The 16,746-nt window shown below is 46.1% G+C and overlaps 2 protein-coding genes across 5 annotated transcripts in view; one reads left to right on the top strand and one right to left on the bottom strand.

The window, feature by feature from the left end:
* vps52 (VPS52 subunit of GARP complex) overlaps nt 1–12,251 on the top strand; it is a 23,930-nt gene extending 11,679 nt beyond the window's left edge. For 3 of the 4 annotated variants that reach the window (XM_061760253.1, XM_061760250.1, XM_061760252.1), the window contains 13 exons: nt 253–353; nt 427–559; nt 3,651–3,708; nt 4,740–4,936; nt 5,455–5,610; nt 9,019–9,137; nt 9,221–9,344; nt 10,056–10,151; nt 10,227–10,334; nt 10,391–10,456; nt 10,541–10,652; nt 10,998–11,116; nt 11,226–12,251. In XM_061760253.1, coding sequence (XP_061616237.1) covers nt 253–353; nt 427–559; nt 3,651–3,708; nt 4,740–4,936; nt 5,455–5,610; nt 9,019–9,137; nt 9,221–9,344; nt 10,056–10,151; nt 10,227–10,334; nt 10,391–10,456; nt 10,541–10,652; nt 10,998–11,116; nt 11,226–11,372 — 1,536 coding nt within the window. In that variant the 3' untranslated portion in view covers nt 11,373–12,251. The remainder of the gene's footprint in view (nt 1–252; nt 354–426; nt 560–3,650; nt 3,709–4,739; nt 4,937–5,454; nt 5,611–9,018; nt 9,138–9,220; nt 9,345–10,055; nt 10,152–10,226; nt 10,335–10,390; nt 10,457–10,540; nt 10,653–10,997; nt 11,117–11,225) is intronic. The other variant, XM_061760251.1, reaches the window with a different exon arrangement.
* On the bottom strand, nt 11,896–16,746 carry LOC133471073 (gastrula zinc finger protein XlCGF71.1-like). The gene is made up of 2 exons (XM_061760255.1): nt 16,426–16,746; nt 11,896–13,886 (listed from the first exon to the last, which is right to left on the bottom strand). The coding sequence occupies exon 2, from the start codon at nt 13,536–13,538 to the stop codon at nt 12,903–12,905; it is 636 nt and encodes a 211-aa protein (XP_061616239.1). The 5' UTR covers nt 13,539–13,886; nt 16,426–16,746; the 3' UTR covers nt 11,896–12,902.

Genomic DNA, 16,746 nt, shown 5'->3' with positions numbered 1-16,746 from the left:
TTTCATCCATTTTTCTATTTTCCATCTGGAGTCCCTGGACAGATAGTAAAAAGTCATCCTAAAAAAAAAAAACAACTGAATATGCCATTAAAATGATTCAACATCTGTAAATGTGCAGAACAAAAATCTTGAGCAGAGGACACAGATTGACTGCACAAAGCACTTTGAATGCAACGGTTGGAAAACAGATGACTCGTCATTTTCTTGGCTTCTGTGGCTGTCCCGCTACTTTTGTCTTTTGACCAATTCCAGGCGGTGTCGAAGATTCGAGAGTTCATCCTTCAGAAGATCTACTCGTTCAGGAAGCCAATGACCAACTACCAGATCCCACAGAACACTCTGCTCAAGTACAGGTGCGCGCGCACACACACACACACACACACACACACACACGACGGCCACGTGAGCACGCGTGCGTGTGTGTAGATTCTTCTACCAGTTCCTGCTGGCCAATGAGAGGACGGTGGCCAAGGAGGTGCGAGACGACTACGTGGACACTATGAGTAAGATCTACTTCAGCTACTTCAAGTCGTACAGCGGCCGACTGCTCAAAGTGCAGGTGAGCACGCAAACGCGCAAGCAATTGCGCACGCCATACGCCAACATGTCTGCCAGCAAGCCTGACACACCCTTTAATGACACAACGTGGCTAATTGCCTTTAATTGACTTTGTGTTGAAAAGTTTCCAAAAGTTAAAAAAAGGCACAAATAGGCATAAAGTTCAGGTCAACACGTGATAGGTTGTGTCCGGAATGTTCCAGATGCGTCTTCTCTTAAGGCCTCATGGAAATGGAATTCCCAAACGTTGATAGCGATACCCACTTTTAAACTGGCACACACACCCTTTACACTTACCATGCTGGCAACTGTAGCTGTCACTTACAATATTTTTAGAATCGCTTATTGTATTAATTAGTCCATCGATGAATCAATGTTTTTTTTTTCATTCCGCATTCAAATGACTTGCACAATCATTTATTTCTGATGAATTTTGAATAACCGATTGTTGTTGTTTAGGCGGCACGGCGGGCGACCGGTTAGCACGTCTGCCTCGCAGCTCTGAAATTGCGGGTTGAAATCCGGCCTCGCCTGTGTGGAGTTTGCGTGTTCGATTCATTGTTGCGCATCTACATTTTCGGTTTCTTTCTCAGGGCAGGTCCACATGGAAAAGGAGCCTGGTACCTGTTTAAAAACACAGAAGCATTTCAAGAAATGTGTGTGTCCACACGAAGATCCTGAAATGCTGTAGTTGAGTTTATGGCAACAGGAAGAACTCAAAAAGCGGAGACGAAGCAGCCCGTGTGATGTAAACAAGTTCACAACAATGGCGGCGAATGCCAAGCGAGCAAGTAAGAAAGGAGACATTTGACCAACGAAAGCCCGGATCAGCGCCGAGGTCAAGAACATCCGACCCGCTGATGCACAGTTGTCCTCGTCGTTGGCCGTGTCGCGCGAGAACTGTCTGGGAGAACCGCGTCAGCGTCGCAGCAAAGATGGATATGTTTTGTACATGTGGAATCACGAGGGCAGTGTTATGGGTATTCCCTCTGGCAGCAGCTTTCCCAAAGGTTGTAGTAAGGAGCGACGGGACAAGATTGCTTTAAGATGACACATCAACTATATGGTCCATTTCATGAAAGTCCCTTTGTAGTGATGAGGGAATCCTCACTTGCAATCATTCATCGTTCCCAACTACCGAATCACTACATTTGGCAAAAACGGTCGGAGTCTGGTTGGAACAACCAAAGCAGCAAGAATTTTCAAAATCGGATGATGGCTTCTGGAGAACTTATTTATTTATTTTGGTGTGATGTCGCCAAAAGAAAATCTGGTCAAAAACGCCCTCAAATTAGAGTAAACCACTTTATAGTAGAATAGTTGGGGATTGAGAACGCGCCAACTGCGAATAGCAAAACTCTGTGTATAATTGATGCCCATTATAATTGCTTTTGAAATTAGATTGAAAAAAGGAGCTTGAAATCTACGGAGCCTATCCCAGCTCTCTTCGGGCGGGAGGCGGGGTACACCCTGAATCGGTCGCCAGCCAATCGCAGGGCACATAAAAACAAACAACCATCCGCACTCACATTCACACCTATGGCCAATTTAGAGTCCTCAATCAACCTAGCATGCGTGTTTTTAGGGATGTGGGAGGAAAGCGGAGTGCCCGGAGAAAACCCACCCAGGGACGGGGGAGAACATGCAAACTCCACACAGGCGGGCCTGGGATTTGAACCCCGGCCCCCAGAACTGTGAGCCAGTCGTCCCACACCATCATGTTCCCAGCCCCGAACTTGACTGTTGGAATGGTGTTTTTCGGGCGATGTGCAGTGCCATTCCCCCTCCTAACGCGATGTGCATTATGGCATCCAAACAGTTACATTTTGCTCTCGTCCGACCAGACGATATTCTGCCAGTATTCACCTAGCTCGTCCAAATGTTGTTCAGCAAACTTGAAATGAGGTTGGACGTGCTTTTTTTTTTTTTCAGCGACGGGGTCTTGCGTGGTGAGCGTGCATACAGGAACGTCACGTCACCGCAACGTTCAGAAGCTTCGATATGCGCCTGTAACGTAATGCCAAAACGTTATGTTTTGCAACAATTGGTTAGCTTGCCCATCATGAGATGTATCTTGACTCGCACCTTGGCAATGAGACCTTTTTGGAGGCCAGCCATCAGGACTGAACCAGCTGATATTCATTTGCACCAACAAGGGGTTGGATTGCTGTTTGAGTCTTGAGAGATTTGAGGGATTGTTTTGGCTTTCCGTGCCTTTTTGCACCTCCCTTTCTTCATGTGTTCAATACTTTTCCCCCGTGTCATTTCACATTATTATACACAATTTCTGATCTTATTTGTTCTACTTTCTTTGAATGTATTTATTACTTGGGTTATTCCCAACATCTGGTAAACATGTCATGTGAATAGCACCTTTGGAAATTGTGATGTGTTAAATACTTATTTCAGCCGCTGTATATACAGTGGGTACGGAAAGTATTCAGACCCCCTTAAGCGTTTCACTCTTTGTTATATTGCAGCCATTTGCTAAAATCATTGAAGTTATTTTTTTCCCTTATTAATGTACACACAGCACCCCATATTGACAGAAAAGTGTTGACATTTTTGCAAATGTATTCAAAAAGAAAAACTGAGATATCACACAGCCGTAAGTATTCAGAGCCTTTGCTGCGACGCTCATATTGAACTCGGGTGCCGTCCATTTCTTCTGATCATCCTTGAGCTTGAGATGGTTCCACACCTTCATTGGAGTCCAGCTGTGTTTGATGATACTGATTGGACTTGATGAGGAAAGCCACACCCCTGTCTACGTAAGACCCTACAGCTCACAGCGCCTGTCAGAGCAAATGAGAATCATGAGGGCAAAGGAACTGCCTGTGCTGCGTGTACATTCATGAGGAAAACAAATGAACTGAAACGATTTTAGCAAATGGCTGCAATATAATAAAGAGTGAAAAATTTAAGGGGGTCTGAATACTTCCCCTACCCACTGTATGTAGTAAATAGTAATTTTCAGACCTATTAAGTTAAAACTGATCATTATAGGACAAAGATTGAGGAAACACCCGTGTGGATCATAGTCTTCATCACACCGGGAACTAACGAGGCTGTGTTTGTGTGTGTGTGTGTAGTACGAGGAAGTCGCTGACAAGGACGATCTAATGGGGGTCGAAGACACCGCCAAGAAAGGTATCGCCTGTGTGTGCTTGCGTGTTTAATCATAGCTTTTTAATTAAAGAGAAGGAAACGCCTCGAGAGTGTGTGTGTGTGTGAGAGAGAGACTTGAATGGCTAATTAAGTGCATAAAAGAGGAGAGGAAATGTCTGAAGTGTTTTTGTAAGCGGGTGTGGCTGCAAAAAGAAAAACTGCTTCATTATCTCAGGTGCAGCATGACAAGTGAACTGCCACTACAGTGGATGATAGAGTTGACGAAAAACTAAAGCTAAAAAAAGAACGTCTCCTCAGTGGCCAGTCATTTTCCAGTCATTCATTCGCTCCTGCTTCATCACGAGACAGTCAAAGCTCGGTTTTCTTATGCCCTTCGTTTTTTAGGATTCGGTTTTTGTTTTTTCATCCAAAATGTTCCCCGTTTTTTTTTTTTGTACGTCCACTTGTTTTTTGTAAAAAAAAAAAAAAAAAGTGTGACTCAGCCATGCATCTCCCGGAATCATCGTGCATTCATTCGAAATAGTTCCTAAGTTCAAAGGGTGGAGCAGACATTTACTCCACGTCGCCGTCGCGTACCGATCCGAAAGCTATTTTATTTTTAACCTTGTCATGTGTCTTGGGATGTACAAGCCCAATTCCAACGAAGTTGGGACGTTGTGTTAAACATAAATCAAAACAGAATACAATGATTTGCAAATCGTGTTCAACCTATATTTATTTGAATACACTACAATGACAAGATAATTCATGTTCACACTGATCAACCTGATTGTTTTGAGCAAATAATCATGAACTTGGAATTTGATGGCAGCAACACGTTCCCAAAAAGCTGGGACAGACAGGCTCGTGTTTCCCACTGTGTTGCGCCACCTTTTCTTTGAACGACATTCAATCAACGTTTGGGAACTGACAATTCTTTCCCATTCTTGCTTGACTGTTCAACAGTCCGGGGTCTCCGTTGTCGTATTTTACGCTTCATAACGCGCCACACATTTTCAGCGACTGCGTTCGGAATTCTTCACTCATTCCCCACTCGCTATCGGGTTTTTGAGCTTGTGGACTTTTTAGTGAACGAGTGAGTGGTTCCCAACGCAGCCCTGGACTCCTCGCCACAGGTTTCTTCTCCAAGCCGTCTCTGAAGAGCAGGAACACCATCTTCACTCTGGGCCAGAGGGGCGCCATACTGAGCCCCCCGGAGCTGGAGGGTCCCATTCTGGTTCCTCACACGGCACAGAGAGGTGACAGCAGGGTGAGAAGACCCGTCGCTTCCTCTTCTTAAAGCCGTCACATACTGTCCACGCTCAAATTGGACAGCAATAAAAATATAGCCTTCGCTGGTAAATAGGACGGCTTTTGCTGACCCAAAATACACAAAAATGAAAATATTCAAAAATGATTTGATACAGGTGCTCCACGTTCTTTTTGTTCACTGACTTTGTTCCACGTCAACCAACGTCCGGTGGGACGTGCCCGGAACAAATCATTTGTTTCTTGATTTTGGTAGTTTGGTGCTTATATTGTGGGAGAGCACGATATTCTGTGGGTCTGAAAAGAATCAGTCAAAACCCTTTAAATAGGCTGTCAATATGAGGAACTGTACTTTGACAACTGCTGTCAGTCATTGAGTTCTGAGGATAATCTTGCCAAGAACATCCAGTTGGCACGACGTGCGCAAGCAAAGCGAACAGTATGTAAGGTTGAAGGAAAGCGTTAAGAAAGGAGGCGGGGGCGTTTGGCGCACGCTAAGCTAACCTTGTGCTCCCACAGTACCCGTACGAGACGCTGTTCCGCAGCCAACACTACGCCCTGCTGGACAACGGCTGCAGGGAGTTCCTGTTCCTGTGCGACTTCTTCATGGTGGCGGGGAACTCCGCACTGGACCTTTTCAACAGTATCATGGGAAAGACGCTCGGCATGTTCCTGGTGCGCTACGTGACCTGGTCCCGTGTTGTCATAGACCGATTGTGAATGTTTGTAAATGATAGGTGGGCGGTCGCCACTTGATCTCAAATCAATCAATCGCCTTGATTTAAACTCGCGGGCCGCTGAGGTCGACCCCATTGACTCCGATGACGAGCAAACCTTCAAACACGAGAAAAGCAAGATAAAATACCTGAAACAATTACAAGACGAATTTAAAAATACAAGGAGCAAAGATTTATAAATGGTTAAGGGAGGGGAGGGAAGACCATTTCATTGATCTTTGGAGGGAATTCCAGGACATGGGAGCACTAACACTAAAAGCAGTTGAACCAAGATTGGAACAAGCTCAAGGAGTTTTTAAAAGAAGCGACTCATTTCAACGGGCTTGCCATGCCAATCGAACATGGTTGTGATGTTTCCCAACAAGAGCTTGAAAAGATACATAATAGCCAGTGTATTCCACGTCTAATGGAGAGAGAGAGAGAGAGAGAGAGAGAGGGCAGTGATGACTAGTGAAGCTAGCCCCACAGATGAACCCGAGTGCTGAATGGTAAACGGAATCTCAAGATCTGAGGGTAGTAACACACAGGTCTGTAGACTACATCAGCATGGTCCAGAACAGATGGAACAGAAACGGCTTCAACAATTTCAGTTTTCTACTGCCTTTGGAACAGTGTCAACTATGCAATATAAAATAGTCTTAGTAGCATAAAGATGATAATAACAATTACTCTCTGGAGGCACTATGTTGTTAATATAAAGCGTGACAAGCACTGGACCCAGAATTGACCCTTGAGGGACACCCTAGCTTACAAGTCAAATCTTGAAGTGGACATCCCCTCGTTCCACAGATTTAGATCTATTTTGGACTTTTTCATCAATCTGAAAATCTCTGGTCAACTGTTGAGTTGTCAGTTGTCTGTTTAGCACAACAGTTGCTTTTATTCAAGCAACAGTTTGTCACAGCACATTTACATCAAGACGGAGCATGCGCAGCCCGACAACATTCCGATTCACGGTTACATAACGAAAATGTACTGTGGGTACGGAAAGTATTCAGACACCCTTAAATTTCTCACTCTTTGTTATATTGCGGCCATTTAAGTTCATTTTTTTCCCTCATTAATGTACACACAGCAACCCATATTGACAGAAAAAAAGAGAATTGATGACATTTTTGTTGATTTTTTTTTTAAAAAAGATCAACTGAAATATCACACAGCCATAAGTATTCAGACCCTTTGCTGCGACACTCATATTGAACTCGGGTGCCGTCCATTTCTTCTGATCATCCTTGAGATGGTTCTACACCTTCATTGGAGTCCAGCTGTGTTTGATTTTACTGATTGGACTTGATTAGGAAAGCCACACCCCTGTCTATCTAAAACCTTACAGCTCACAGTGCATGTCAGAGCAAATGAGAATCATGAGGTCAAAGGAACTGCCTGAAGAGCTCAGAGACAGAATTGTGGCAAGGCACAGAACTGGCCAAGGTTACAAAAAACATTCTGCTGCACTTCAGGTTCCTAAGAGCACAGTGGCCTCCATAATCCTGAAATGGAAGCCGTTTGGGACGACCAGAACCCTTCCTAGAGCTGGCCGTCCGGCCGAACTGAGCAATCTGCGGAGAAGAGCCTTGTTGAGAAAGCCATAAAGAAGAACCCAAATATCACTGTGGCTGAGCTCCAGAGATGCAGTCGGGAGATAGGGGGGGGGGGAAAGTTCTAGAAAGTCAACCATCACTGGATCCCTCCACCAGTCGGGGCTTTATGGCAGAGTGGCCTGACGGAAGACACATGAGTTTGCTAAAAAAACAAACACCTGAAGAACTCCAAGATGGTGAGAAATAAGATTACCTGGTTTGATGAGACCAAGATAGAACTTTCCGGCCTTAATTCTAAGCGGTATGTGTGGAGAAAACCAGGCACTGCTCATCACCCGTCCAATACAGTCCCAACAGTGAAGCACGGCGGTGGCAGCATCCTGCCGTGGGGGTGTTTTTCAGCTGCGGGGACAGCACGAACGGTTGCAATCGAAGGAAAGATGAATGCGGCCAAGTACGGGGATATCCTGGACGAAAACCTTCTCCACAGCGCTCAGGACCTCAGACGAGGCCGAAGGTTGACCTTCCAACAAGACAATGACCCGAAGCACACGGCTAAAATAACCAAGGAGTGGCTTCAGAACAACTCCGTGACTGTTCTTGAATGGCCCAGCCAGAGCCCTGACTTCAACCCAACGGAGCCTCTCTGCAGAGACCTGAAAATGGCCGCCCACCAACGTTCACCATCCAACCTGACAGAGCTGGAGAGGATCTGCAAGGAGGAATGGCGGAGGATCCCCAAATCCAGGTGTGAAAAACATGTCGCATCATTCCCAAAAGACTCATGGCTGGATTAGCTCAAAAGGCTGCGTCTACTAAATACTGAGCCAAGGCTCTGGTTTTTCTTTTTTAATAAATCTGCAAAAATTTCAACATTTCGGTTTTTTGCTGTCAATATACGGTGCTGTGTGTACATTAATGAGGAAAACAAATTAACTTCAATGATTTTAGCAAATGGTTGCAATATAATAAAGAGTGAAACATTGAAGGGGGTCTGAATACTTTCCGTCCCCACTGTACTTCTGAGCGGTTTGGCGAAGGTAAGCCACCCCTGTGAAACTGAATGAAATTCCATCCGATTTGGCCCGTTTATTCCGATCGAGGCGTTTATGGCGCATTTTCATTTGGTTTGTGCTTCTAAAGCAATTCCAATCGGAAGCATTCGTGTTCGGATGGGGAGGAATGTCGACGCCGGCGAGTGTGAAAGATGCAAACTCACTCGGCGAGTAGAATGGCTTACAGTTCAGACACACAAAAAAAAAGCTTGCGTCGACAACTCACAATCGATTTCAGTCATTTACCCCAACATGACAATCTTGAGATAGGCCTGCAATGATTCGGGACCCCCCCCCCCCCCCCCCCAAAAAATAGTTTTTTTCCCCACATTTCCTTCACAGCAAGTTTAGTTTCAGTGAATGCCTCGTAGGGAAGCAAAAGTCCGGGAATTTTCAAAATTGGAAGCGTTCTACGGGAATGAATAAGAATTTATGGGAATAAACCAGGAATTTACCAAATTGAAGGTTGGCTCTTAATAAGGAATCTAAACTCAAGATTTCACTCCCGATTTCTTTTTGCCGATCTCTCGCTCATCAAGAAGTCAACGTTCGACGCATTTCCTCCGACGGCCAGCGCTGGCCACGAGAGAGACGAAATCGGAGCATTTGGACAACTTTTAACTCGGAATGCTGAATCGAAGCTCAAAATAGTTGTTGCGCCTCCGTGAGGGGTGATTGGAGAAGGCTTTTGCCGCTCACAAGAACGAACGTCCTTCATTACGGTGACCTCGTGTTGGATTGTGCGTGCAGAAGAGCATGTCCGCGTACGTGTCGGACTGCTACGACGGCATCGCGGTCTTCCTGTGCATCCACATCATCCTGCGCTTCCGAGCCATCGCCGCTAAGAGGAACATTCCGGCTCTGGACAAGTGAGTGCGGGCGCGTTTGTCGGTTCGTTCTCGTATGTCGGCCGGGCCCTGAAAGCTGCCGCTCGTGTGCGCGTGCGTGTCAGGTACTGGGAGGCTGTGCTGGAGATGCTGTGGCCGCGCTTGGAGCTCATCCTGGAGATGAACATCCACAGCATCAGGAACACGGACCCGCAGAAGCTGGGAGTGCTGGACACGAGGCCGCACTACGTATGGCGCGCACGCACGCACGACATTCTACGCTCAAGTTGGCGTTTTATAACAGACATATTGTTGGTCAGGTGAAAAATTTGACTTCAAACGGGCATGATAGGTCGTTTTACAATACAATATTAATTAATCCCCCTCTTTGATCTCGTTGTTTATAATTAAGCTAATTGCCATTTGTCAGACAAATATTCCATAAATGCTATTTTACTACTATTTTTAAGTTGTATCTTTCAATCAATCAATTAGCCAATTCTTTAATACGGATGAAAAAAAATCTGATATACAAAATACAATTTCATTAACCAATTTTTTTGTGGCCCACCAAAAACAAATGGCGTCTGCTTTGTTTCCGTAGCTAAATGGGTTTGTTCTTTTCTGTTTGTCAGAAAATCAAATATATATTTTTCGCGGCTTTCTTTAGATGTTAAGTGTTTAGGTTCAACAAACACACACAAATGTATATTTGTTGTCACTTCTGATTTACAATTCAAGTTGTTGTTAGAAATGTAGTTACACATCATAATATGATGAAGTGATTCTACGTTTAGGATTTTCAGTTCGAACGCTAAAACCACAACTATGATGTTGCCCGCAATGTAAATGCTCAGTGGTCCGCATTCAAGAACGGACCAGACCACGTGTGTGTGGCCTATGGGCCATACTTTGCCCACCACCGTTTCCGTGTTGTGCGTGCGTGCACGCGTGTTCCAGATCACACGCCGTTACGCGGAGTTCTCGTCGGCCATCGTCAGCATCAACCAGACCTTCCCCAACGAGAGGACCAACGCTCTGCTGGCTCAGCTGCAGGTAACGCACCCGCGCACCCGGCGGCGAGGGTGCGACCGCAGTGGGCCGTGACCGTGGGGACTCGTGACCTTCCAGGTGGAGGTGGAGAACTTTGTGCTGAAGATGGCGGCGGAGTTCCCCTCCAGAAGAGAGCAGCTCGTCTTCCTCATCAACAACTACGACATGATGCTCGGAGTGCTCATGGTAAGCGCACCCCCGCGCGCACGGCACAACAGGAAGTTGATGCCGGCTTTGTCCAGGAGAGGGCAGCGGATGACAGCAAGGAGGTGGAAGGCTTCCAGCAGCTTCTGCTGGCCAGGACGCAGGCGAGTGCTTCGGCATTGCTGAAGGCCACCACCACCTGTGCGCGTTTATGCTGAAATGCTCTCTGTCGCACGACCGACCTGTAGGAGTTTATTGAGGAGCTCCTGTCGCCGCCCTTCGGGGGAATGATCTCCTTCGTGAAGGAGGCCGAGGCGCTGATGGAAAGAGGGCAGCTGGAGCGGCTGAAGAACGACGAAGGTCAAATACTTGACTTACCTACTTACACCCGTGTCCCAAAAGTTGACTAAACTCTGGCCGAATTTGAGAAATGCAGTCGTCGTCCGTCGCAGTTTTTTTCTTGTACAATACAGTAGAGTTACTCAATTGCACGTTTCTGGTCAACATCGTTAGCAAATGGAATATAGCCTACCGCCGCAAGTTAGAATCCATAACAGGTGGTTAGGATAGATCTGGATCGTGACCTCCGCGATAAGCGCGGGATCACTGTACAGTACTGCCAATTTTGAGGAAAATATGACGGAACATTGTTTGTTTTGTTGTACTTTTGCCACCTCCCTGATGCGTGTGCGTGCGTCTATTCAGCTCGTATCTGCCAGCTGGTTCGAGGCTTCTCGGGCACGTGGAAGCAGTCTGTGGAGGCCATGAGCCAGGACGTCATGAGGTCCTTCACCAACTTCAAGAACGGGACCGGAATCATCCAGGTGAGGGTGGCGAGCGCTCTCGCCGTACCGCTCATCCGCTGAACACGCCGAATTCATGGCCTCAAAAGCACCCCCCTGGTTTCACACCCTTGTCCCGCCTCCGTTCCAGGGCGCCCTCACCCAATTGATCCAGTACTACCACGGCTTCCACAAGATCCTCGGCCAGCCGACGTTCCGCAGCCTGCCGGCCCGATCCGACCTCATCAACCTGCATCACCTCATGGTGGAGGTGAAGAAGCACAAGCCCAACTTCTGACGGCGCGGACAAGAACAAAAACCACTTCAATCCACCATCTGGTGAAGAATGTTTTTGACATCATATTTCATTTCACCAGGATTGGAGGAGAAAGTAAATGTCGTGTGCTCGTCACTTCCTGGTTGTGTTGGAATCAATTACTCATCGGGATTTTTGCCAAGTGGACCCGGATGGCTCCCACAAATTCCGTCGTCGTGATTGGGGAGCAGGGAAGGAGTGAACGTTCAAAATCATTCATCATTCCCTCCTCCCTAATAAGTTGAATAGTGAGGATGATGTTAGTTATCAATTAATACTTCATTTATATTATAGCGTTTATTTATAGCGTCTCATGATGACTCCCAAAAGTGGCAGCATGTACAAATTAAAGTGGACCTAAAATTGAGCTACGAGGAAGGCCACAATCAACCACAACACCTTTTTTGCTCAAAAGATTTGGGTTTTCAGTTTTTAGGCCAAGCAGAATGGACCGTGTCGTGCCGGACCAGTTTTACGGTGTCACGGTGGAGTTTTGAAGCTTCCGCTGTGGTATGAGAATTGAGAATCGGACTTGGATCAGTTTTGCTAATCATTTCTTCATTTGAGGAGCAATTGTTTGGAGCTTCATCGCACAGGGACCCAAAGCAAAGATTTTAGGAAACAATCAAAAGACAACAATATAATGAATATTTTAGTACCCGAGAAATTCTATCAATTATTTGGGTCCACTCTATTTTTTGCTTGGTTAAAGAACAATTTGGAATACAAAAGAGAAAATAAGACCTTTCACTTAACACCATACGACGACTAGGTTTCCTTTTTCTATATAATCAGTTTTTAGTTCTTCATTTCACATTGTGCTTTTTTGCTTTTTCTTTTTGGAATAAACCATTAACAGCCTTTGTACATCTGAAGCAGCACGTACTTTAACATTTTGTGACAATACATTAGGTTCATGGCTGTGTATTTATGCAAGAGCTTAGACCAGCTGACATAAGCCATTGTTTGGAAACGTCAATTTGTTCAAAGTAAAATGAAGAAGCCTCGAGACAAAACCCTCCTCTGCTTGGGTACATGACGGTCCACTTTCCTCTTATTCCTCCGCGGCCACACGAGCCCCATTTTTCACGTGCGTTGTCTTGCAACTTGCAGATAGATCATCAGCGTGGCCACGTCGCACAGTGACGCGCCGCTATGCTTGCGTCATACTGCCCTTTGCACGTTTTGCACAATTATCTGCAAACATGCTGAAGGCGTTTCCAAACAAATCTTTGAATTGACTTTGCAGCTCTTTAAAGACATGTTGGCCCCACACCTTACAAATATGGCCCCTGCCCAAAATCAAACGATAGAAATCCTTTTTCTGGTTTGGTGCGATGCATGAAGAGATTACGATCATTATTTTCTCATGACCATTGTTGTTCATGGTCATACACAATTATGGAATACATTAGGGCGCTATTCAATGTGAAGCCACTACAAAATGGCCAACTGACTCGAGTACATGGGCGCGATTCCCTACGCAGTCCCAGTGTTTGCACGCGCCACGCGTTAAGCGTCCTGGCACGCGCCGGCAACGGCGCACTTGTGTCTTTTGAGCTGAGAGCTCCAGGAGAAGGTGGCGTGGCAAACGATGCAGCGGAAGGGCTTCGCGCCCGTGTGGGTGACCATGTGCGTGGTCAGGCCGCCCTTGCGCGAGAAGCTCTTGGCGCACAGGGCGCAGCGGAAGGATTTGTCACGCGTGTGCGTCCTAACGTGCTGCTCCAGCGTGTGGCGCAGCGTGAAGCGGCGCCAGCAGGCCGGGCAGGCGAAGGGCTTGATGCCCGAGTGCTTCTTGGCGTGCTGCAGCAGAGCCTGGTGGCGCGTGAAGGCGGCGTCGCAGCTGGAGCAGCGGAAGGGTTTTTCCCCCGTGTGCGTGCGCAGGTGCGCGTCCACGGCCGAGCGCCGCCGGAAGGTTCTGACGCACAGCGGGCAGCCGAAGGGTTTCACTGCGCTGTGCACCTCCATGTGGCGGCTCAGGTGGTAGCGGTCGTGGAAGGCCTTGGCGCACACGGCGCACACGAAGGACTTGGCTCGCCGGTGCGTGGCGGCGTGGCGCACCAGGCTGTCGTGCTGCGTGAAGGCCGAGCCGCACGCGGCGCAACGGAACGGCTTCAGGCCGCTGTGCGTGCTCACGTGGCGGCTCATGTTCTCTTTGCGCGAGAATCTCTTGCCGCACAGCGAGCAGCTGAAGGGCTTCTCGCCCGTGTGGATCTTCTTGTGCAGATTCAGGTTGGACTTGGAATAGAAGCTCTTTCCGCACTGGGAGCAGGTGGTGGACGCATCCTTGGCTCGCGCTGCGCCGTAAGCAGACGGCAGTCGTGAGCGCCGCTCTACGTCGTCCCGGTCGCGAACGTCGACGCGCTCGCCTGCCGCGGCGCTCGTCCCGAGCGTCGACGCTCTCGCCTCGGTCCGCCTCCTCCTCCTCCTCTTCTTCTTTGATGCGGCCCGGCTCGTCTTCACCCACGATCACTTTCCGGACGTCCGACGGCAAAACTGCAACACCGAAGCAGTTCCGCGTCACATTTTTCGACGAATAAATACGTAACACTTTAGAGCAGTGATTGTCAAAGTGTTGTACAAAGTATGACTTTAATTCTCGTGAGGTGAGGACATTTTTACCCCTTAAAAAAAGACAACTTTTATTTCTAGTAAAACGAACTTTTAACGCACCGTTAAAAAAAAAAAGACATGAACGGCAAGGTCAATTCCTTTGTTTTTGTTGTGTACTGAAGACATTTGGGTTTCAGATCAAAAGATGAATATTCCAGCTTGTATTTCATGGTATTTATATCTAGATGTGTTAAACAACTCAGTGACTAACATTTCGTATTTGCTGGCAACAACCGCATCAAGTCCGCGACCCGTTGACTCGACCAGACTGTTGCATTCTTCATTTGAAAGGCTTTTCCGGGCCTTTACCGCAGCCTCTTTCGGTTCTTGTTTGTTTCTCCTCTCAGGAGGTACAACGCATGCTCAATTGGGTTATGGTCCGGTGATTGACTTGGCCAGTCTAAGACCTTCCACGTTTTCCCCCCTGATGAAGTCCTTTGTTGTGTTGGGAGTGTGTTTTGGGTCATTGTCTTGTTACACGATGAAGCTTCTCCCGATTAGTTCGGCTGCATTTCTTCTGTAAACTGCCAGACGAAACGGTTTTGTAGACTTCAGAATTCCTTCTGCTGCTCCCATCAGCAATAAAGACGAGCGAGCCCGTTCCAGAAGCAGCCATGACGTGACCTCCACCAAGCTTCACAGATGAGCTTGTGTGTTTTGGAGCATCAGCAGATCCTTTCTTTCTCCATACTTTGGCCTTTCCATCACTTTGTTGGAGGTTCATCTTGGTCTCATCAGTCCAAGTGGCTCATCTCCGCGCTTGTTTGCGAAATCCGATCTGGCCTTCCGATTCTTTTTTTTCTGATGAGTGCTTTGCATCTTGTGGTATGGCCTTTATATTTCTTCTCTCAAAGTCTTCTTCCAACCGTCTACCGTCCGATACCTTCACGCCTGCCCTGTGGAGGTCGGCAGTCATGTCCTTGGGCGTTTCTTCACAGCTCTCACAATGTTTCTGCTGTGGGTACCCTTGGCCGACCGGTTGGATGTCTGTTGCTCAGTGCACCAGTAGTTCCTCTCTTTTTCAGGACATTCCAAATTGTTGTATTGGCTACGCCCAATGTTTGTGCAATAGCTCTGCTCCATTTTCCCTCTTCTCTCAGCGTCAAAATGGTTAGCTTTTCTCCCATAGACAGCTCTGTGGTCTTCATGTTTGCTTAACAGCAAATGCAGTTTTCACAGGTGAAACCCAAAGCCAAAAACAACCAGCGTCTAATGTTTCAGCAATCAATCTAAAAGGCAACACCTGAGCAACTAGAAACACCCATCAGTCAAATGTTCCAATACTTTTGCTCAATCGACAAGTGGGTGGCTTCAAACGAAAGGTGCTCTGTCATCTCGATGTAAAGACCGTGAAATAAAAGCTGCAATTCTGAACTTTTGTCTCATATTCATCTTTTGATCTGAAACCCAAATGTCTTCAGAATACAACAAAAACAAAGGAATAACAATTTTGGAGGGGACTGTATATGGGTATTTTTCCCAAAATTAAGATGAAAAGAAAAACAAAATAACTTCCATCTCACAAAATTATTTTTCTCCAAATTATTTAATTTTGAAAAACATATCTGCATAAAATATAGCAATTGTTCTCAAGAGATAAAAAAATAAAGCTTTCAACTCGTAAGATGGACTTTTTTTTCTTGACACGCAAGTCTATTTTCCCTCAACATTGGGTTTTTGACAACAAAACAAAGTTTGTTTTTAAACTTTCATTTAGGTACAATTTTTATTGAACTTGTACGTGCCGTTTGTACGTCCATGGACATTGTGTGTAGAGCACGTACTGTTGAATTGGATCATTTAAGTCACTTTTTAAGCAAAGTGTTAATGTTGAAACGGCATAATGTTACAGCGGCTTACAATACTATTAAATACACTTTTTAGGAACTTTTTGATGAACATTCAGGCCTACGATGATGTTGCATTTGAATGTTCGTCAGCAGGACTTTTTTTGCGGTGCTGCTTGGTGTCAAAAGTTCGAGAAGACTTTTGCCAACATTCAAATACAGCAGCATACTTGGCCTTCCTTCAAAAACGAGACTGAGGTTTTATTCTTAAAAAGCATATTTAGTACTATCTAGTATTATTTGAACATAGACAATTCACTTAAATATAGGAAAATGAAAAACTGTTCATAAATAATGATACATCTCAAATTTATAGCACATACAAGTTCAGTAAAAATTGTACCTAAATAGAATCTCACATAAGCCAAAACATAACTAAAACGACTTTCCCGCATCAAGTCCACATTTTGTTAGTAGCATCAGATAACCAATTCGATTCATTGTTATTATTGTAATTAAAGTACGACTGTTTAGTCTCCTAATTGACCCCAAAAATGTCGCGATGCCCGCGCTAGTTTGGCGGTAGTTAGCTTGTTGCTAACGCTAGTGCGCGACTGGCGACTTTCTCGACCGACCTTCGTCCTCGCTCTGCCGCTGCATCTCTTCTTAATAATATTTGGTTTTTAAAATCGGTTTTGGGCAACCAACTTGTACAAAATGTGCTTCTACTGCTCAACCTTCTTCTTCGCCGACACTGCAGCAGGAGAAGATTAATGGCTTACAAGGGCGCCTTACGCCCCGTAGTGCACTGGAGGGCGTACTACAAGGGCAAAATGTTAAATTAACCCTGTTTCGAACAACAACTCCACTACTTACTCTATTATTAATTATTATGATGATGTTTCATTGTAACAACCGCTGCTATCTAAGCTATTGACATCAAAGTAGAAAGCTTT

Source organism: Phyllopteryx taeniolatus, chromosome 21 (assembly GCF_024500385.1).
Source record: "Phyllopteryx taeniolatus isolate TA_2022b chromosome 21, UOR_Ptae_1.2, whole genome shotgun sequence".
Classification (NCBI taxonomy): domain Eukaryota; kingdom Metazoa; phylum Chordata; class Actinopteri; order Syngnathiformes; family Syngnathidae; genus Phyllopteryx; species Phyllopteryx taeniolatus.
The sequence above is the reverse complement of the archived record's forward strand: the minus strand, read 5'-3'. Positions and strand labels throughout refer to the sequence as shown.

Coding starts and splice junctions, on each gene's coding strand:
- LOC133471073 (XM_061760255.1), bottom strand. CDS start 13,538: ATGAGCCGCCACGTGAGCACGCACAGCGGCCTGAAGCCGTTCCGTTGC.